Source organism: Quercus suber, unplaced genomic scaffold (assembly GCF_002906115.3).
Source record: "Quercus suber isolate HL8 unplaced genomic scaffold, Cork oak 2.0 scaffold_25, whole genome shotgun sequence".
NCBI classification, from domain to species: Eukaryota; Viridiplantae; Streptophyta; class Magnoliopsida; order Fagales; family Fagaceae; genus Quercus; species Quercus suber.
The window spans coordinates 528,596-543,699 of record NW_027069490.1 but is presented as its reverse complement, the minus strand read 5'-3'; the positions used below and the strand labels follow the sequence as shown (position 1 = coordinate 543,699).

The window sequence follows — 15,104 nt, the reverse complement described above, 5'->3', positions numbered from 1 at the left end:
ATATATATATATATATATGACAAAACTTAATTACAATATCTTAGATGTTGTTCCTTAGGTTTCTCTCTTTAGATTTAGCCATGTGGCTATTTAACTAAAAAATATACTTTCAACCCATGAGAAAAAATTTACATGATAGAATCTTACGAATGGAATCTAAGAAACAGCACCTAAGTACTATATTTAAATTTTTCTCATACATACATACATATATATATATAGACACACACACAAATCGTTCTTGGGTATTCTTTGCTTCTTTCAAAATAATCACATATTCTTCATACATCAAGTGTTTTTATGGTCTTATTATAATTAAAACATTAAATTTAGAATGTCATATATTTACTCTCTCTCTCTCTCTCTCTCTCTCTCTCTAAAATGTCCAAACCTTCTTCTCAAAAAAAAAAAGGTCAAAACCTTACATGTAAATTGCCAAAAATTAAGGATATTAAAACTTATAACGGTTATCTATCTCTCTCTCTCTCTCTCTCTCTCTCTCTCTCTCTCTCTCTCTCTCTAAAATGTCCAAACCTTCTTCTCAAAAAAAAAAAAAGGTCAAAACCTTACATGTAATTTGCCAAAAATTAAGGATATTAAAACTTATAACGGTTATCTATCGTTTTCGTTCAAAAAAAAAAAAAAAAAAAAAACTTATAACGGTTATGGAAATGAATGTTTTAATAGAGTTTTTTCATTGTTGAGAATTTCAACTAAAGAAAGCTGTAAATCATTGAGAGTTTAAACTTACAAAATTAGAATTTCTGAGAACTGATATTTATGTTGTTTGAATACACTTTTGGGCAAGGGACTTATTGTTCAATGGTGTTGCGCGTCTCCTAATGAAGAAACTGGGATCAAAAGCCCCACTAATTGTAAGAATAAAAATAACCCTTAGAATTCAAGTCTATATCATATTATAGAAACATAGTATATTAAAATATAAAAATTTCCATTGTATAAAATCAGTGTATACAAATAACATTTTATTTTAATAATTACATAATTCATATTGATACTTATGGATATTTTTTTAATATATAAAATACCATTGAACATTGATAAATGTGGTATTTGATGAAAAATATTTTTTTTTCCTTCTAAAATCAATTATAATGTAGTTAGTTTTAAGAAAGAACAAAAAAAAAAAAAAAATTAAGTACTACATTAGTAATTGTGTACAAGATATACGAGAATTGTTCTTATCTAAAATGTGAGAGTTAGAATTTTCGCATTTCATAAAAATTGAGATGTTCATGGAAATAGTAATTCATGAAAATTTTGTTAAATAAACAACCAATTTTTTATTAATTTTCAAAAATTACACCATTTCTATCTCAAGTCTACCATGATGAGTGCACCATAAAAGAATCCTACAAATTTCCCATTAAAAAAAATGGTATGGAAACTCCTTTTGCAAAATACATGTAACACTTAGTATGTATTAGGATTAGGTTTTTGCCCAAAAAAAATATTTGTTTATTTGTTTATAAAGGTTATATTTTATATACCCATAATAATCTTCATAAAATATTTATTTATTAAGGTACAATTGTATTTTTTTTTTAAATGAATTTTATAAGTATTACATAAACTAATAAACTAGCGAAAAATATCCAACAGAATGCACTAATATAGTGCCATTTTTTATGAATTAAATGTACGGAACACACTGTCACATCAATTTTTTTAAACAAAACTGTAATAATATATATATATATATATATATGTATATAATTATATGTCATTTTATATATATGGTGAACATTATATGAATTTATATATATATATATATATGCATCAACATTTTCAAGACATCCACATGAGCAGTATATATATCGAGATTGGAAGCTATGATATACGGTCATACCCACAGAAAATTTATATATATATATATATATATATATGTATCTGTGTGCGTGTGTGTGTGTATATATATATATATATATCGAGATTTTAGCAGTTGTTGGCTTTGGAGTTTGGAATGACCAAATTGAATAAAGAAAGAGAGGGCTCAAATCAAGACGAAGGATCATAAAAGTGAACTTTCACGCTAATTAGAATAATATTAACAAAATACTTTAATTTTTTTTAAGAGAAACAATTAACCAAAAAAAAAAACTTTGTCTAGCTAGAAGTCTAACCAAGTCATTTATTAAAAAAATAGTTAATTAAAATCATGGTGACGAGGAAGCCTGTGAGCTGTGACCCCAGGGAGAGTCCAAAAGTATTCTTTGTTAAGAGGTAGTTAAATGAAATATTAAAACTAACACAGACAATTTTATTTATTAAAAAAAAAAAAAAAAGAAAAGAAAACACATATGATAAACAAAATAAAAAACGGTGAAATTAGGTCATATTCTTGGACTGTATCTCTGTTGTGTAGAGAAGTGGGTTTTTCCTCCTTCTCTTCAACTGTAGAAGATGTATGTCCCTTCTACACGAAGGAGAGTTTTGTATTGAGGTTTGTCTTGTTTGTATTTTGTCTGTCTGTGGATATCAAGCGTATCCGTGGAGCTTGTGGGATTTATTTGTTGAAGGGCTGGAGAAACACTTTTCCTTTTGAGAGGAGTCTACTACACTTTCCACGTCGACAAATATGGAGGAATTCAAGCATGCAGTTGGATACAGGTTCTATGCCTGAAATTAGTGCGCCTAGTTTTTACGAAAGGAATTTTCCACTCCCACGGAAAGCCTTTCGTGATGCAAGGTGGAAACTGGCAGCAAGGGAATTAGGTATGGAGGTCAGCCAAATAGTAGTTTTTTAGGCGGACATGGAAATAGATGTATTTTTCGGTGACCAGCAACAGTTCAGTTCTAGTCTGAACGCAACACCATATTCGGCTAAGGGAGAAGATGTAATTTTCGTTCCAAGTTTCGATGAAGGCAAAAAATCTAGTTTCTGAGGGCAAAAGAAGTCAGTCCATGCCCAGCTCTGGTGGTAGCCAGCCCAGGAGCGGGTTCACCGGAAAATATCCAATCAAACATGAAGGTAACGGGATGGAAGAAGCAGATAAATGAGAGAGCCATTAAGATGCTGAAACTGTGGTATGGGAGACGTTACAAATGATACTAAAGTCTAAAATTATGAATAATTAGTTTTGAATTGAGGAAATGTTTTATGGTAAACTTTTATATTTATTATACATATATATATATATATTTAAAAATATAAAAAAATAGCAGTAAACCCGAAACGGTACACCGGTATTGACGGGTATCCGAAATATACCGTACCGCTGGGCAAACCGGTACAGCCTCCGGTACGGTATTGACTCCCTTGGTTAGAATAGCCCCATCACCCAAAAGAATAAAAAAATGGCATCATCAATAATCATACTGCTATCATCAATAGTCATACTGCTATTAATCAAACAATCGAATGCACGTTATTAGATAGGTCTTGCATTTGGTTCAAATCACCCCGCCCCCAAAAGTACAAAAGATGGCATCATAAATAATCAAATTGCTATCAATCAAACGCACACTATTCAGATTTCGAAAAAATCTAGTATCAAAAACTATTATATAACTTTTTTTTGCAATTGATGTGGTTAAGTATGAGTGGTGAGAAAAAATAGTAAATTCATGAATTAGTGATAGACAACTACTCACAATTGTAATTAAAAAATTATGAAATAATTTGAACTACTCTTAAATTTTTTACAAATACCATATTTTTCATATATTTTCTTTTTTCTTTTTTTTTTTTAAATCATACCTTAGCACACAAATTTCTGGCTTGATCCCAATTGATTTGATGGTAGGGTTGAGTGTAGAGCTCTCTTCTGAGAGAGAGAGCAATGCCGTTGATGGGACCCACGTATCTCCTTCCATACAAATACGACATTGGCAGATACACCATCCGACAATGACACCACATTCGTCCTGCATGCATTGCACTCCATGTTATCTTTTTTTTTCTTCTTTTTTCTTTTTTTTTCCTTTTTTTGGATGATGCAAGAAATTTGTTGTCCCTATTTTTTAAATATTTCTAAGGGTAGGTACATGCTTCGTGGCATGTGCAATTATATAATTTACAAAGAGTCAAAGACCCATAAAAAATAATTTAAAAAGAAAGTAGGAGGCCCATAAAAAAATTTAAAAGACAAAAATTAGCTACAAAATTAATTGGAGTTTAAGGCTACAATTTTACTAAATAAAATAAATATTAATACATATTTTGAAAATTTAGCTTTTGAATTGCATGTTTTTTACGCTCTTAAACACATGTTAAATTTTGTGTGAATTGGATATTATTTACTATATGGTCTATAAGTTTATATTTTATACATAATTTTAAATTACAAAAATTTACAATTTAAACAATTTATTGGTAATATAGTTATTGATCTTTAATTTAATAGAAATTTTGTAAGCATGAAGGATATAAGAAGAAAATATAATCCAATGGTGGATTTGTTAAAATTCACTTCCAATAAAAAATATATATATTGAGTAAGATTTGTAACTTAAGATTACAACCAATTTTTTAACTAAAATTTATTCAAAAATAAATAAATATATACAAACAATAAAAAATAAATAAATAAATAAATAAACCCCATTTAAAAACTTAAAGGAAAAAAATAAAAGACAAAAATGAAGAACCTGGATGTACAGGAAGAAAGTAAGGAAGAAGCCATATTTCTGGGGGTAATGGATTGTTGCCACTCCACTCGTATACCCCAAGTACCTACAAATATTTTCAATAATGACTATAATTATATAATTAATTGATATTATTTTTCTATAATATAATTCCAGCCATAATGATGATAAGTTAAGTGACGTCATCACTTGTGTAATCATAATTGTGATGGAAATTATCAAAATATTTTCTAGCAAGACCTACATACATTGTTTCTTAGAAGAAAAAAAAAAACCTACATACATTGAGGACCACCCTCTTCTTTTTTTTCTTTTTTCAAAGACAGGACCACTAAAAATAATCTTATTTTTTTGGAAACAAAGGTCCACTTTTTAACACATACTAAATTTTGGAAGAAAAAACAATCTAATATTAAAAATAAACAGGAAAGATAATTATAGTCAAGATGATATCAACGATAATAATAATTTAAATTTTATCTATATATATTTCATGTACTCGATAACTGCAATGATTATAAGGTTTATTGTTAAGTATTAGTCCAAACTTAGAACCACTTGTTAATCTGATATAATTAGACAGAAAAAGGTACAGTCCTTTATTTATTCTTTATATTTGACTTTTGGACATGATAAAGAAGTATATACTTAACTGAAAGCCACATCTTGCCCCATGATGGAATGTAGGTGACGCCACCATGATCAAGAATCCATTTTCTTGCTTTCTCCATGGAACCATCCCCACCATCCATTGCTTCACCTAGCAATCTTAGGGTGACATAGCATAGAGCTGTACAGAACATTGTGCTAGTTCCTTCTATATGTAATCCCCAACCTCCATCAATATTCTGCAACCCATTTAGCTATAAAGTTATTCTCAATCTTCCCCCCCAAAAAAATCACATTAAAAAAGAGAAGATTAAGGTTGAGCTTAGCAAAAGGTCATGCAAGGTTTACTTGTGTAACTAACCGAGTGAGAGAACATTCCTACCATCTCATGCTTGTTTTTCATAAGAAAAAAACATAAATTGAAACCTATTAAACTTATAGTTTGCACGATGAACACTAGCTTTTGTAAAGGCAAGATTCAATTTATAACTTCTTATAGAGGGAAGATTCAATTTATAACTTCTTATAGAAGACAAATAAATCAGCACCTTAATTTTGAGCTCAAAATTAGCACATTTGAATTTACTACCTTTTTTTCTTTTTTTATTAAATGGATAACACATGTACAGGGTGATGAGTGTCTTAAACGCATAATCACATGTTCACGTACCATATATTTTTGAAGGTATGAGATACCATTTGATTTAGATTTTAGAGTTCAATGACTATGTACTTACTAAGATTAATGTAACCTAATTTGAAGTAATTACACTCTAACCTATAAGCCATCAGCCCGATGAACGAGACAATAATTAATAAACCTGACCAGATTATATAAATAAGTTTGAACCTAGGCTTAGGAACTTAAGGTCAAAGTGACTAGATAATTTAGCTAAACAATGTTTATCTTTACATCTCAATGATGTAATCTTAACAGATATAGCTGAATTTACTTAATAAAATTTACAGTCTTCTTCTCAAAAAATTAAAAAAAATAAGTGGCTATCTTTAAATTGGGCTATTATGTCAGCCACTTATTGTTTTATTCCATTAATTATGTTTTTCTTTTTTCCCCGATATGGAAACCTTGTTTATAAAACTAGTATAAAATTAATCATTCTATTCAAATCTTGCTTATAAATCTACATAAACTAATTGGCCAGGGAAAGATCGAGTATATTCACTATGATCTGGTGTCTTTGGAATTTTCTTTCCATATCTCAAAAGAAGGAGAAAGTATACTATGTTTCGGTAATACCAACTCAGCATCTATTTTGGTATTTCTTATCTAATAAATGAGTGACACCTGTTTCAAAAAACCACATCAGACTACTCCAATAAATTAATCACAATCTTTTATACTATTGGGAAGATAAATTAATCATTTATTGGAGTAGTCTGATGTGATTTTTTGAAACAAGTGTCACTCATTTATTAGGTAGGAAATACCAAAATAGATGCTGAGTTGATATTATCGAAACATGGTATACTTTTTCCAAAAGAAGGGGGTTGTTAGTTTTTATAGGCTGTATGCCATTGTCAAATGTCAATTAATTGCCCAATAAAAGAACAAATTAATAATAAATTTTTATTTGATCATTTTTTGTTGTGAACTATTTCTTGTCCTATACAGAAGATATGACTATAGTGTCGACTGCTCTTTCTCTTTTTTTTCTTTTTTCTTTTCTCTTCCTTATTTTTGTGCTTATTGTGCCCATTCAAGATTCCATTGGTCAATAAAATTTAAATAAATCAAAAAAATCAAAATCAAAATTAAAATCAACCAAAATAAAGACCATATTTGAAAAAAGACAATATACCTGATGGTTGTAGAGATAGCGGTGTATCTCACGTCGATGCTCAAGATGCAAGATTTCATTAAGGGCCCCCGTTATAGATAAGCCAATTACCTATGACAAATGAAATTGTGTTTATTATTGGGTGTAAGACACCAACTTTTTAATAATCTAATTGATATATCCACAGCCAGCCTCTTACAGATAACATAGATATGAAATCTTTGTCAGTAAGCATTGGATTCCAAGATTCATATATGGTGCATGTTGGGAATTACCCACCAAAGTTTGACTTTCAATTCTGCTGAAAATAGAGAAAGTTCAACTACATACTTTTATGTTAAAAAAAATTCGTAATTCTAATATAATCGACTATATATGATTAATTATGAAAAACTGGTAATTAAGTATATATAAAAGTGATTGTCCACTACTTATAACTAACTACTTCATTAAATTATTAATTATGGCATATTGTTAAGTATGTTTGAAAATATTGTCATTAAAAACAGTCAACCTTTTTAATATGTTTATGCTCAAGCAAAAAATAATAATTAAAAAAATTACCAAGTTGCCTTTAAAAAAAAAAATTAATTTACAAATGATATATGAACCTTTAATAGTTAATACTACAAAGTACAAACTCCCCACCTAGGGTGGGTTGAATCCAAATCTTAAGCTTTATGAAATAGAAAATACTAATAAGTTAAAATAATATAGGTACCATTCAAATAGTAATAATAATATAGGTACCATTTTCTTCTTTCTCTTTTTTTTTTTTTTTTTATGGTTGTAGAGATAGCGGTGTATCTCACGTCGATGCTCAAGATGCAAGATTTCATTAAGGGCCCCCGTTATAGATAAGCCAATTACCTATGACAAATGAAATTGTGTTTATTATTGGGTGTAAGACACCAACTTTTTAATAATCTAATTGATATATCCACAGCCAGCCTCTTACAGATAACATAGATATGAAATCTTTGTCAGTAAGCATTGGATTCCAAGATTCATATATGGTGCATGTTGGGAATTACCCACCAAAGTTTGACTTTCAATTCTGCTGAAAATAGAGAAAGTTCAACTACATACTTTTATGTTAAAAAAAATTCGTAATTCTAATATAATCGACTATATATGATTAATTATGAAAAACTGGTAATTAAGTATATATAAAAGTGATTGTCCACTACTTATAACTAACTACTTCATTAAATTATTAATTATGGCATATTGTTAAGTATGTTTGAAAATATTGTCATTAAAAACAGTCAACCTTTTTAATATGTTTATGCTCAAGCAAAAAATAATAATTAAAAAAATTACCAAGTTGCCTTTAAAAAAAAAAATTAATTTACAAATGATATATGAACCTTTAATAGTTAATACTACAAAGTACAAACTCCCCACCTAGGGTGGGTTGAATCCAAATCTTAAGCTTTATGAAATAGAAAATACTAATAAGTTAAAATAATATAGGTACCATTCAAATAGTAATAATAATATAGGTACCATTTTCTTCTTTCTCTTTTTTTTTTTTTTTTTCCGATAAGATTTATACACACATATATATAACAATAATACATATATATTTAATTTTGAGGCAAGATTGGTCAACATGGATTGATAATGCTCAGACAAGCCTCACAGAAGTTGCTTTCTTCAGAAATATATTATTGTACATATTTAATTCTTTTTATGGTAATAATTTATATTATAGTACAAATAATTGTTGTTTAAAATGACTAAATATGATTATGACATTAAATTGATCCATATTTGATGATTATTTTTTTGAAAAAAAAAATAACTGTACGTTGGAGGGGGAGGCCGACTAGTAGTGAAGGGACCATAATGAAAAGGTACACGTGATGTTCCACTAAAATGAAAGCTTGTTTCTCAACAAAAATAAAAAATAAAAATGAAAGCCTGGTATGGTCTGGTTCTTAATTTATAATGACAATTTAGAGTTTGTACAATAATTCTATTCATAAAAGGAGCTAAAAATATCGTATTCTTAATTTATTTTATTAGTGTATTATTGCACGTAACACTTTCTTTTTTTCTTTTTTGAGAGGAAATGCATGCATGTAATAAAATGATTGCAAATATGATATGACTATATGCATTATGTGTTAGATCAACATCCCGTAAAATTTTGCATGATTTCCTTTGAAATGAGAGGTTGACATTTATATATAGTGAAGAATATTTGCCCTCGACAATCAATCTTTTATCAGAGCATATATCCATCAAAATATTTTTCTTTATAATAATAAAAATAAAACGAAATATTTTTCTCCTTTCCGTACAAGAGAGAAGAACATCAATGCATACACGTAACGTGAGTGATTTATACGCTTTTTTTTAGATGGGCTTGGGAGTTGGGACCAAGAGAGAAGAACATGAAGAAAAAAAAAATTAAAAATTAAGTTTATAATCTCTACGTTCAATCTTTGTCAAAGCATCATCTCCATCAATATATTTTTATAAGAGATTTAAAAGATATATGTCTCTCTCTTTCCCGTACAAGAGAAGAACATTTAATAAACATAAGTAATTTTTACTTTTTTTTTTTAAAGATGAGCTGGGAAGCAATGACTTGTTTACAAGTTTTATTTATGCATATATGATGTTTTATGTTCTCTTAATCTTTCAAGATGCATCAGGTAAGTGAAATCTTACGTATAGTAAGTGTTCAACAGTTTTATGTTTTTTTCCTATGTTGCCCCCTCAAAGTTAAGAGAAAGAAAAATAATTAATTAGTATTCTGAGAATAACATCTTATCTTATATAATAGTGAATTACTAATTAGATTTATAATGCAATTTATCATTCATGTGAGATAAGGGTTAGTGTGAAATAGAAGAAAAAGTTGTGAGATGTCATGAAATGTAAGCTGTTATGCAATTATAGTATGAGATATTGAAGTGGGGTCAATTTGTAAAATTAAATTGTATTTAGCTATATCCATAAAATAAAACAAAGCATAAAGAGTTAGTTCAAACGTCTTCTTGGCCTGTCTTTGATTTTTTTTTTTTTTTTTTTTTTTTTTTTAATCCCTCTATGCATAAACGACTATAAGAGGAGAGCCAATTAGTTGCTTTGGCAATAGAATGCCAATTCAATGAAAATTTTCTTTAGATAATTGAAATTAGTACTTTTGTTACGGTGAATTGATATGAATAAATTGCATCATTATTCATTCGGCATTTGCAGTATGTAAAATTCTTTTTGGTCGTACCCTTCAAAGGAAAATACTGACCATGTCATTTTTATGTAGTCCATAGTTCACATTTATCTGATATGATAGATTAGAATGTAGGCAAAGTAACCATCTAATCGCCTTATAGTCTGTTTCTTCCTTTCAATGTGGTTTAGGATTTGTGGTTTAGGGGTTATTACATATTCAATTATAAATTGAAAAAGATTACCACCACACCCCTTATTTTCTGTTGAGCAAAAACAACTCCAAGTCCCGTTTCCAAAAAAAAATTGATGTTACCTAATCTTCCTCTATAAAGTACGTTTGAGCAGCAAGATTTGGACTTGAGTAATTAAAATTTAAATATCTTGTTTAAATAGACTTAAAAGATCAAGAATTTGGATTTGACAAAATCTATCAAAGATTTTAATATTTTTAAATGACATGACATTTTATAAACTATTAGATAAAAAAAATAACTGTAAAATTGACCCTCTCCAAAAAAAAAAATCTCAATAAAAAGTTAATTGACTACATTAAAACTGACCCTTTTTTTTTTTTTTTTTTTGGGTTAAAAAGACACCTCTTTCCTTTTAAAAGGGGAAGGGCTTTGACTTCAATAATAAGGATTTAAGGGAGAAGTCTACTATAACTGTAGATTACCATTACTGGTTCATAAAATAAAAATAATAAAGAGAATAAAAACGAAAACCTATTTTGAAGTATATCCTGCAAGTTTCTAAAGTTCACCAATATGTGTTTTGCTGAGTATTAGACTAATGTGAAAGGCATACATTACATGATAGCTGATCTTAGTTTTACTTTAAAGAAAGAGGGCAAGCAAAATAGGAGCTTACCAAGCCAGGTAAGAGAAATAAGGGGCCACCATAGTCACCTGGCCAGAACCCATCTTCAGTCTGCAGAGTTGAGTAGAACCTCAAGGCCCTTCTCAATGTGGTTGCCACTGCCTCCTCAGTTATTTCTTTCTCAGTTTTCACTTTCACCTGAGGTAGCTCCATTTCACATGGATTCTCCTTTGCAAACTATAAATTAATATTGAGAAATATAATCAGAGACGAAACACATTTATTGCCATATCAATTTGAAAATATTATGTTGTAAAATTGATAGTAGTTTTGTAATTTTATTTATCTATTTATTTATTTATTTATTATGATATTGATGTTAGTATAATTATCACATCAGTTTGTAAGCTTTTAGTATAATTAGTAGTAGCTTTATCATTTTTCTTGTTGATATTTTATTAATACTAATTTTAAAAAAAAAAAATCAATTATACTTTAGTTCCCCTAATCTAAACTCTTGGCTAGATCCCTGAATCTAATAAGTGTAAATGAAAACATATGTTCATGTAAGAGATGTTTTGTAAAAAGTCTTTCTCTTCATCAAATCAATGCTTTTGAGTTTTGAGCATTCACTTCAAATTTATATAGAATAAAAGGCAGGTTGTATAGAACACTTACACGTGCGCATATTATATATTCTATATCAAATTCAAGATTCATTTTCTTTTTAAATGGATACATATATCCTCACAAACTTCTCAAATCTGATGCTTATGTGTAGCAGTAGCACTCACCAGTACTGTCGGTCTAATTATTAATTATTAAATAACTCCCTTATAGTCTAGACTCTAGAGTACTCCAACCCGAAGAGGTTTTGCATAAATTTGACCCCTTTTTTTATTGCCGAAGCATAAATTTGATAATTGGGAAATCAACTTTCTGAGTACTTAATTATTCATACCATGTTGGTTTTGACTTCTGATTGGGAAAAAATAATCCCATATTAGTGAAATTTATAACATGACTATAAAGGTTTTGCATAAATTTGACTCTCTTTTTTTCTTTTCTTTTCTTTTTTTTTTTTTTTTGGCTGAAGCATAAATTTGACATTTGGGAATTCAAATATATAGCTTGCAATTTCTGAATACTTCATATCATGTGGTTTTGACTTCTGACTGGGAAAAAATAATCCCATATTAGTGAAATGTATAAATGGTGTCTTGACCTAACATCAAAAGATGACCATGCCTAATTTCTGTATCTATTTTCATCCAGTTTTACATTCCCTTTTCTATCTATATCAAGGGAAAAATAAAGAAAAAAGAAAGAAAACTTTTCATCTTCAATGATTTAAACTATTTAATAACCACTGCATTCCTTTTTCTTTATAAACAAACATACACACATGCAGGGGCGAAAGGGGGGGTGGGGGGTCGAGGGGTGGGGGGTGGGGGGCAATTGCCCCCCCTGACCTCCCAAAAAAAATCCTATATAGTATGCAATTTACAATACCTGCCACTTTGACCTCAAACGTTCTACACTCAGAGAACAAATAACACTATTTTGTCTTTTTCTATATATAGGTTCCATAAGAAATAACACAAAGGTTCCATAGGTTTATTTGTCTTTTTAAACAAAACAATGTTTTTTGGGTCCCACTTAAAAACCATATTCCTTCTTTCTTTTCTTTTTTTTCCTACCGCATGTTCTTAAGCAACTGTAATTTTTTTCCCCCTGGTGCCTTTGTCACACAATTATTTCCTTTGAATTAGGGTATCCACATCATCATAATAATAAAAAATAATATTTAAGACCTTTTATATCAAACTAAAACCCTAGCCTCCTAATTGTTTTCTCTTCTATCTTAACCTTTTCACAGTTTCAAACAATTTATTTTTGCCATAGACCAAAATTTAACTTCTTAGTTCTTACCACTTAAAAGAATAGAGAAAGAAATGTTGAATTTTACATAACTTTTTAAGAGTATTCAAGGCCAAGAAAGTACAACTTTGCAGGTATATTTCTATATCCTTAACACTTTTACATTGATTTATTTTAAGGAATCAAATCACATGTTTAACTTCTATGTCTTTAGATTAATTTTACTTTCAATCTAGTCTTTCAATTTTGCCCCCCCTGAACTAAAATCCTGGCTCCGCCACTGCACACATGTTCTTCTCCAAATATATATATATATATATATATATACACAAACGTACACACAGACTTATATAATTACCAAAAGAAATATAAAGGTTGATATTTTCTAGCATTCATATGAATCAGAAGAAAAAATTGAAATACTACAAGGTTACTTACCACCAAGAAAATATTTAAAAAGAAGAAGAAAAATCAAAATCAAAATCAAAATAAAGAGCAATTTAAGTTTAAACAACATTAATCTGATAACAGGAAAATTAACTTAATTAGTTGTATTTTGTTAAAATTACAGGAAGGAAAAACTGTACAATATTGTATAAAAACGATGAATAATTAGTCAAAGAAATAAAGAAAGGACTTTTAAAGCTAAACTACTTTCTTCTCAGAAAAGGAAAAAAAAAAAAAAAATCTCAATGGTTTAAAGGAGAGCTTAGGTTCACCTGAAGTCTCATTAGGAGATCAGAACTTTGTTTATTATGAAACCGATTCTTCTTAAACTCATCACGGGCTTTCTCCACTTGAGCTTGCTCTTGGGGTGTTCCAAGATTCGGGTCCAACTCCCAATATTGCCTTCCAATATGATTATTTGCGCTTTCAAGCCTCACATCATTGCCCTCACTAAGCTTCAGCTTCCACATTGTTTCAGACTCCGAAAACTGGAAAGAAAATTCATGATAAAACGATCAAAACTAGTCCATATTATCTTCAACCACAACATATGTTATTATGCTCTGATACAAAGAATATATCTATACTAATTAATGAACTATTATTATAGGGCTTGGTTTGGTGCAAAGTGTGTGAAAGTGTGTGGAACTTAGGTTTGTGTCTGTGTCTATTCATAGATCATGAATACTTATCCCCAAGGAAAAAGAAAGTTATAAATAGTCTTTCAATGTTAGAGACTCATGAGCAAGGGTCTTTACAATGAAAAAGAAGTAAAATGATTTTTTTTTCATTGAAAGTAGTAAAATGATTAAAGAGACTAATGACCGTTCTATAATAATTTGTCACCCACGTTCATGCATCGAGCAACTAAAATTCAGTGGTGGAATAGCTAGTTAGGCTCTATATGTGCAAATGAAAAGGATTGCAAAGCATTTTACCTTCCTCAACTTAAAGGCTATGAAGAAAGGAGGATTTTCCTTCCTATACTACACTAGGGAGCTATTTGGCAAACTCAAGTTTAATCTAGTGATATTATCAATTGCACATTGGGGTCCTTATATAGACATCCTTGTGAGGCAGAATTACTAGAATGTCCTTTCCAAATGGAATTCGAGTTTAGATTAATAGCAAAATATCATGGTCATGAAATTAGGTTTATCCTAATAATTATTAAAAACTTTCTTTAAAAAAAAAAAAGCAATTAATATAATTTTTTACTATATATATTTGGAGTGTTATTTAAAAATTCCTAGGACAGTCAGATTAGAAGCGTTACAAAACCACTGGTGTAACCCAGCTGTGGTGAACAGTCTGCTTAGAAGCATCATTGGCCGCATCAAATACATTAGACAAAATATACTTAGGAATAGTTTTGATGGTAAGACCGTAAGAGTGTTTTTTTTTTTTTTTTTTTTTTTTGGATGAAAGGATATGTTAGAAATTTAGGCCCTTAAACCAACCAGATTAATCTAGTTAATTAGCCAAGTGATTAACTTAGTCAATTTATACAATTCTAGGTTATCACAAACATACAATCATATCAAGAATATAAAGCAGCGGAATAAAAAAATAACACAATATATGATGACCCAAGAAAACCAAACTGGTAAAAAACCTGGGAGGATTTGACCTAGCTATCCTCAAGGTAAACTTGAATCCACTATGCGAAAGAATCGAAGTTCATACAAAAGGACTTACAAGCTCCCCGCTTAACTTCTTAATGCTACCCACCAATAGAACTTACTGACA

General features: G+C 29.3%; 1 protein-coding gene across 1 annotated transcript in view; it reads right to left on the bottom strand.

Annotated features, from left to right (window-relative positions):
• Positions 1–13,825, bottom strand: part of LOC111985651 (cycloartenol synthase) — a 33,641-nt gene extending 19,816 nt beyond the window's left edge. Inside the window, exons 1-6 of the mRNA XM_065767438.1 lie at positions 13,628–13,825; positions 11,079–11,264; positions 7,041–7,130; positions 5,265–5,459; positions 4,612–4,696; positions 3,722–3,888 (exon numbers count right to left, since the gene is read on the bottom strand). Of these exons, the coding sequence (XP_065623510.1) occupies positions 3,722–3,888; positions 4,612–4,696; positions 5,265–5,459; positions 7,041–7,130; positions 11,079–11,264; positions 13,628–13,825 (921 nt within the window). The remainder of the gene's footprint in view (positions 1–3,721; positions 3,889–4,611; positions 4,697–5,264; positions 5,460–7,040; positions 7,131–11,078; positions 11,265–13,627) is intronic.
• Positions 13,826–15,104: the final 1,279 nt, after the last annotated feature.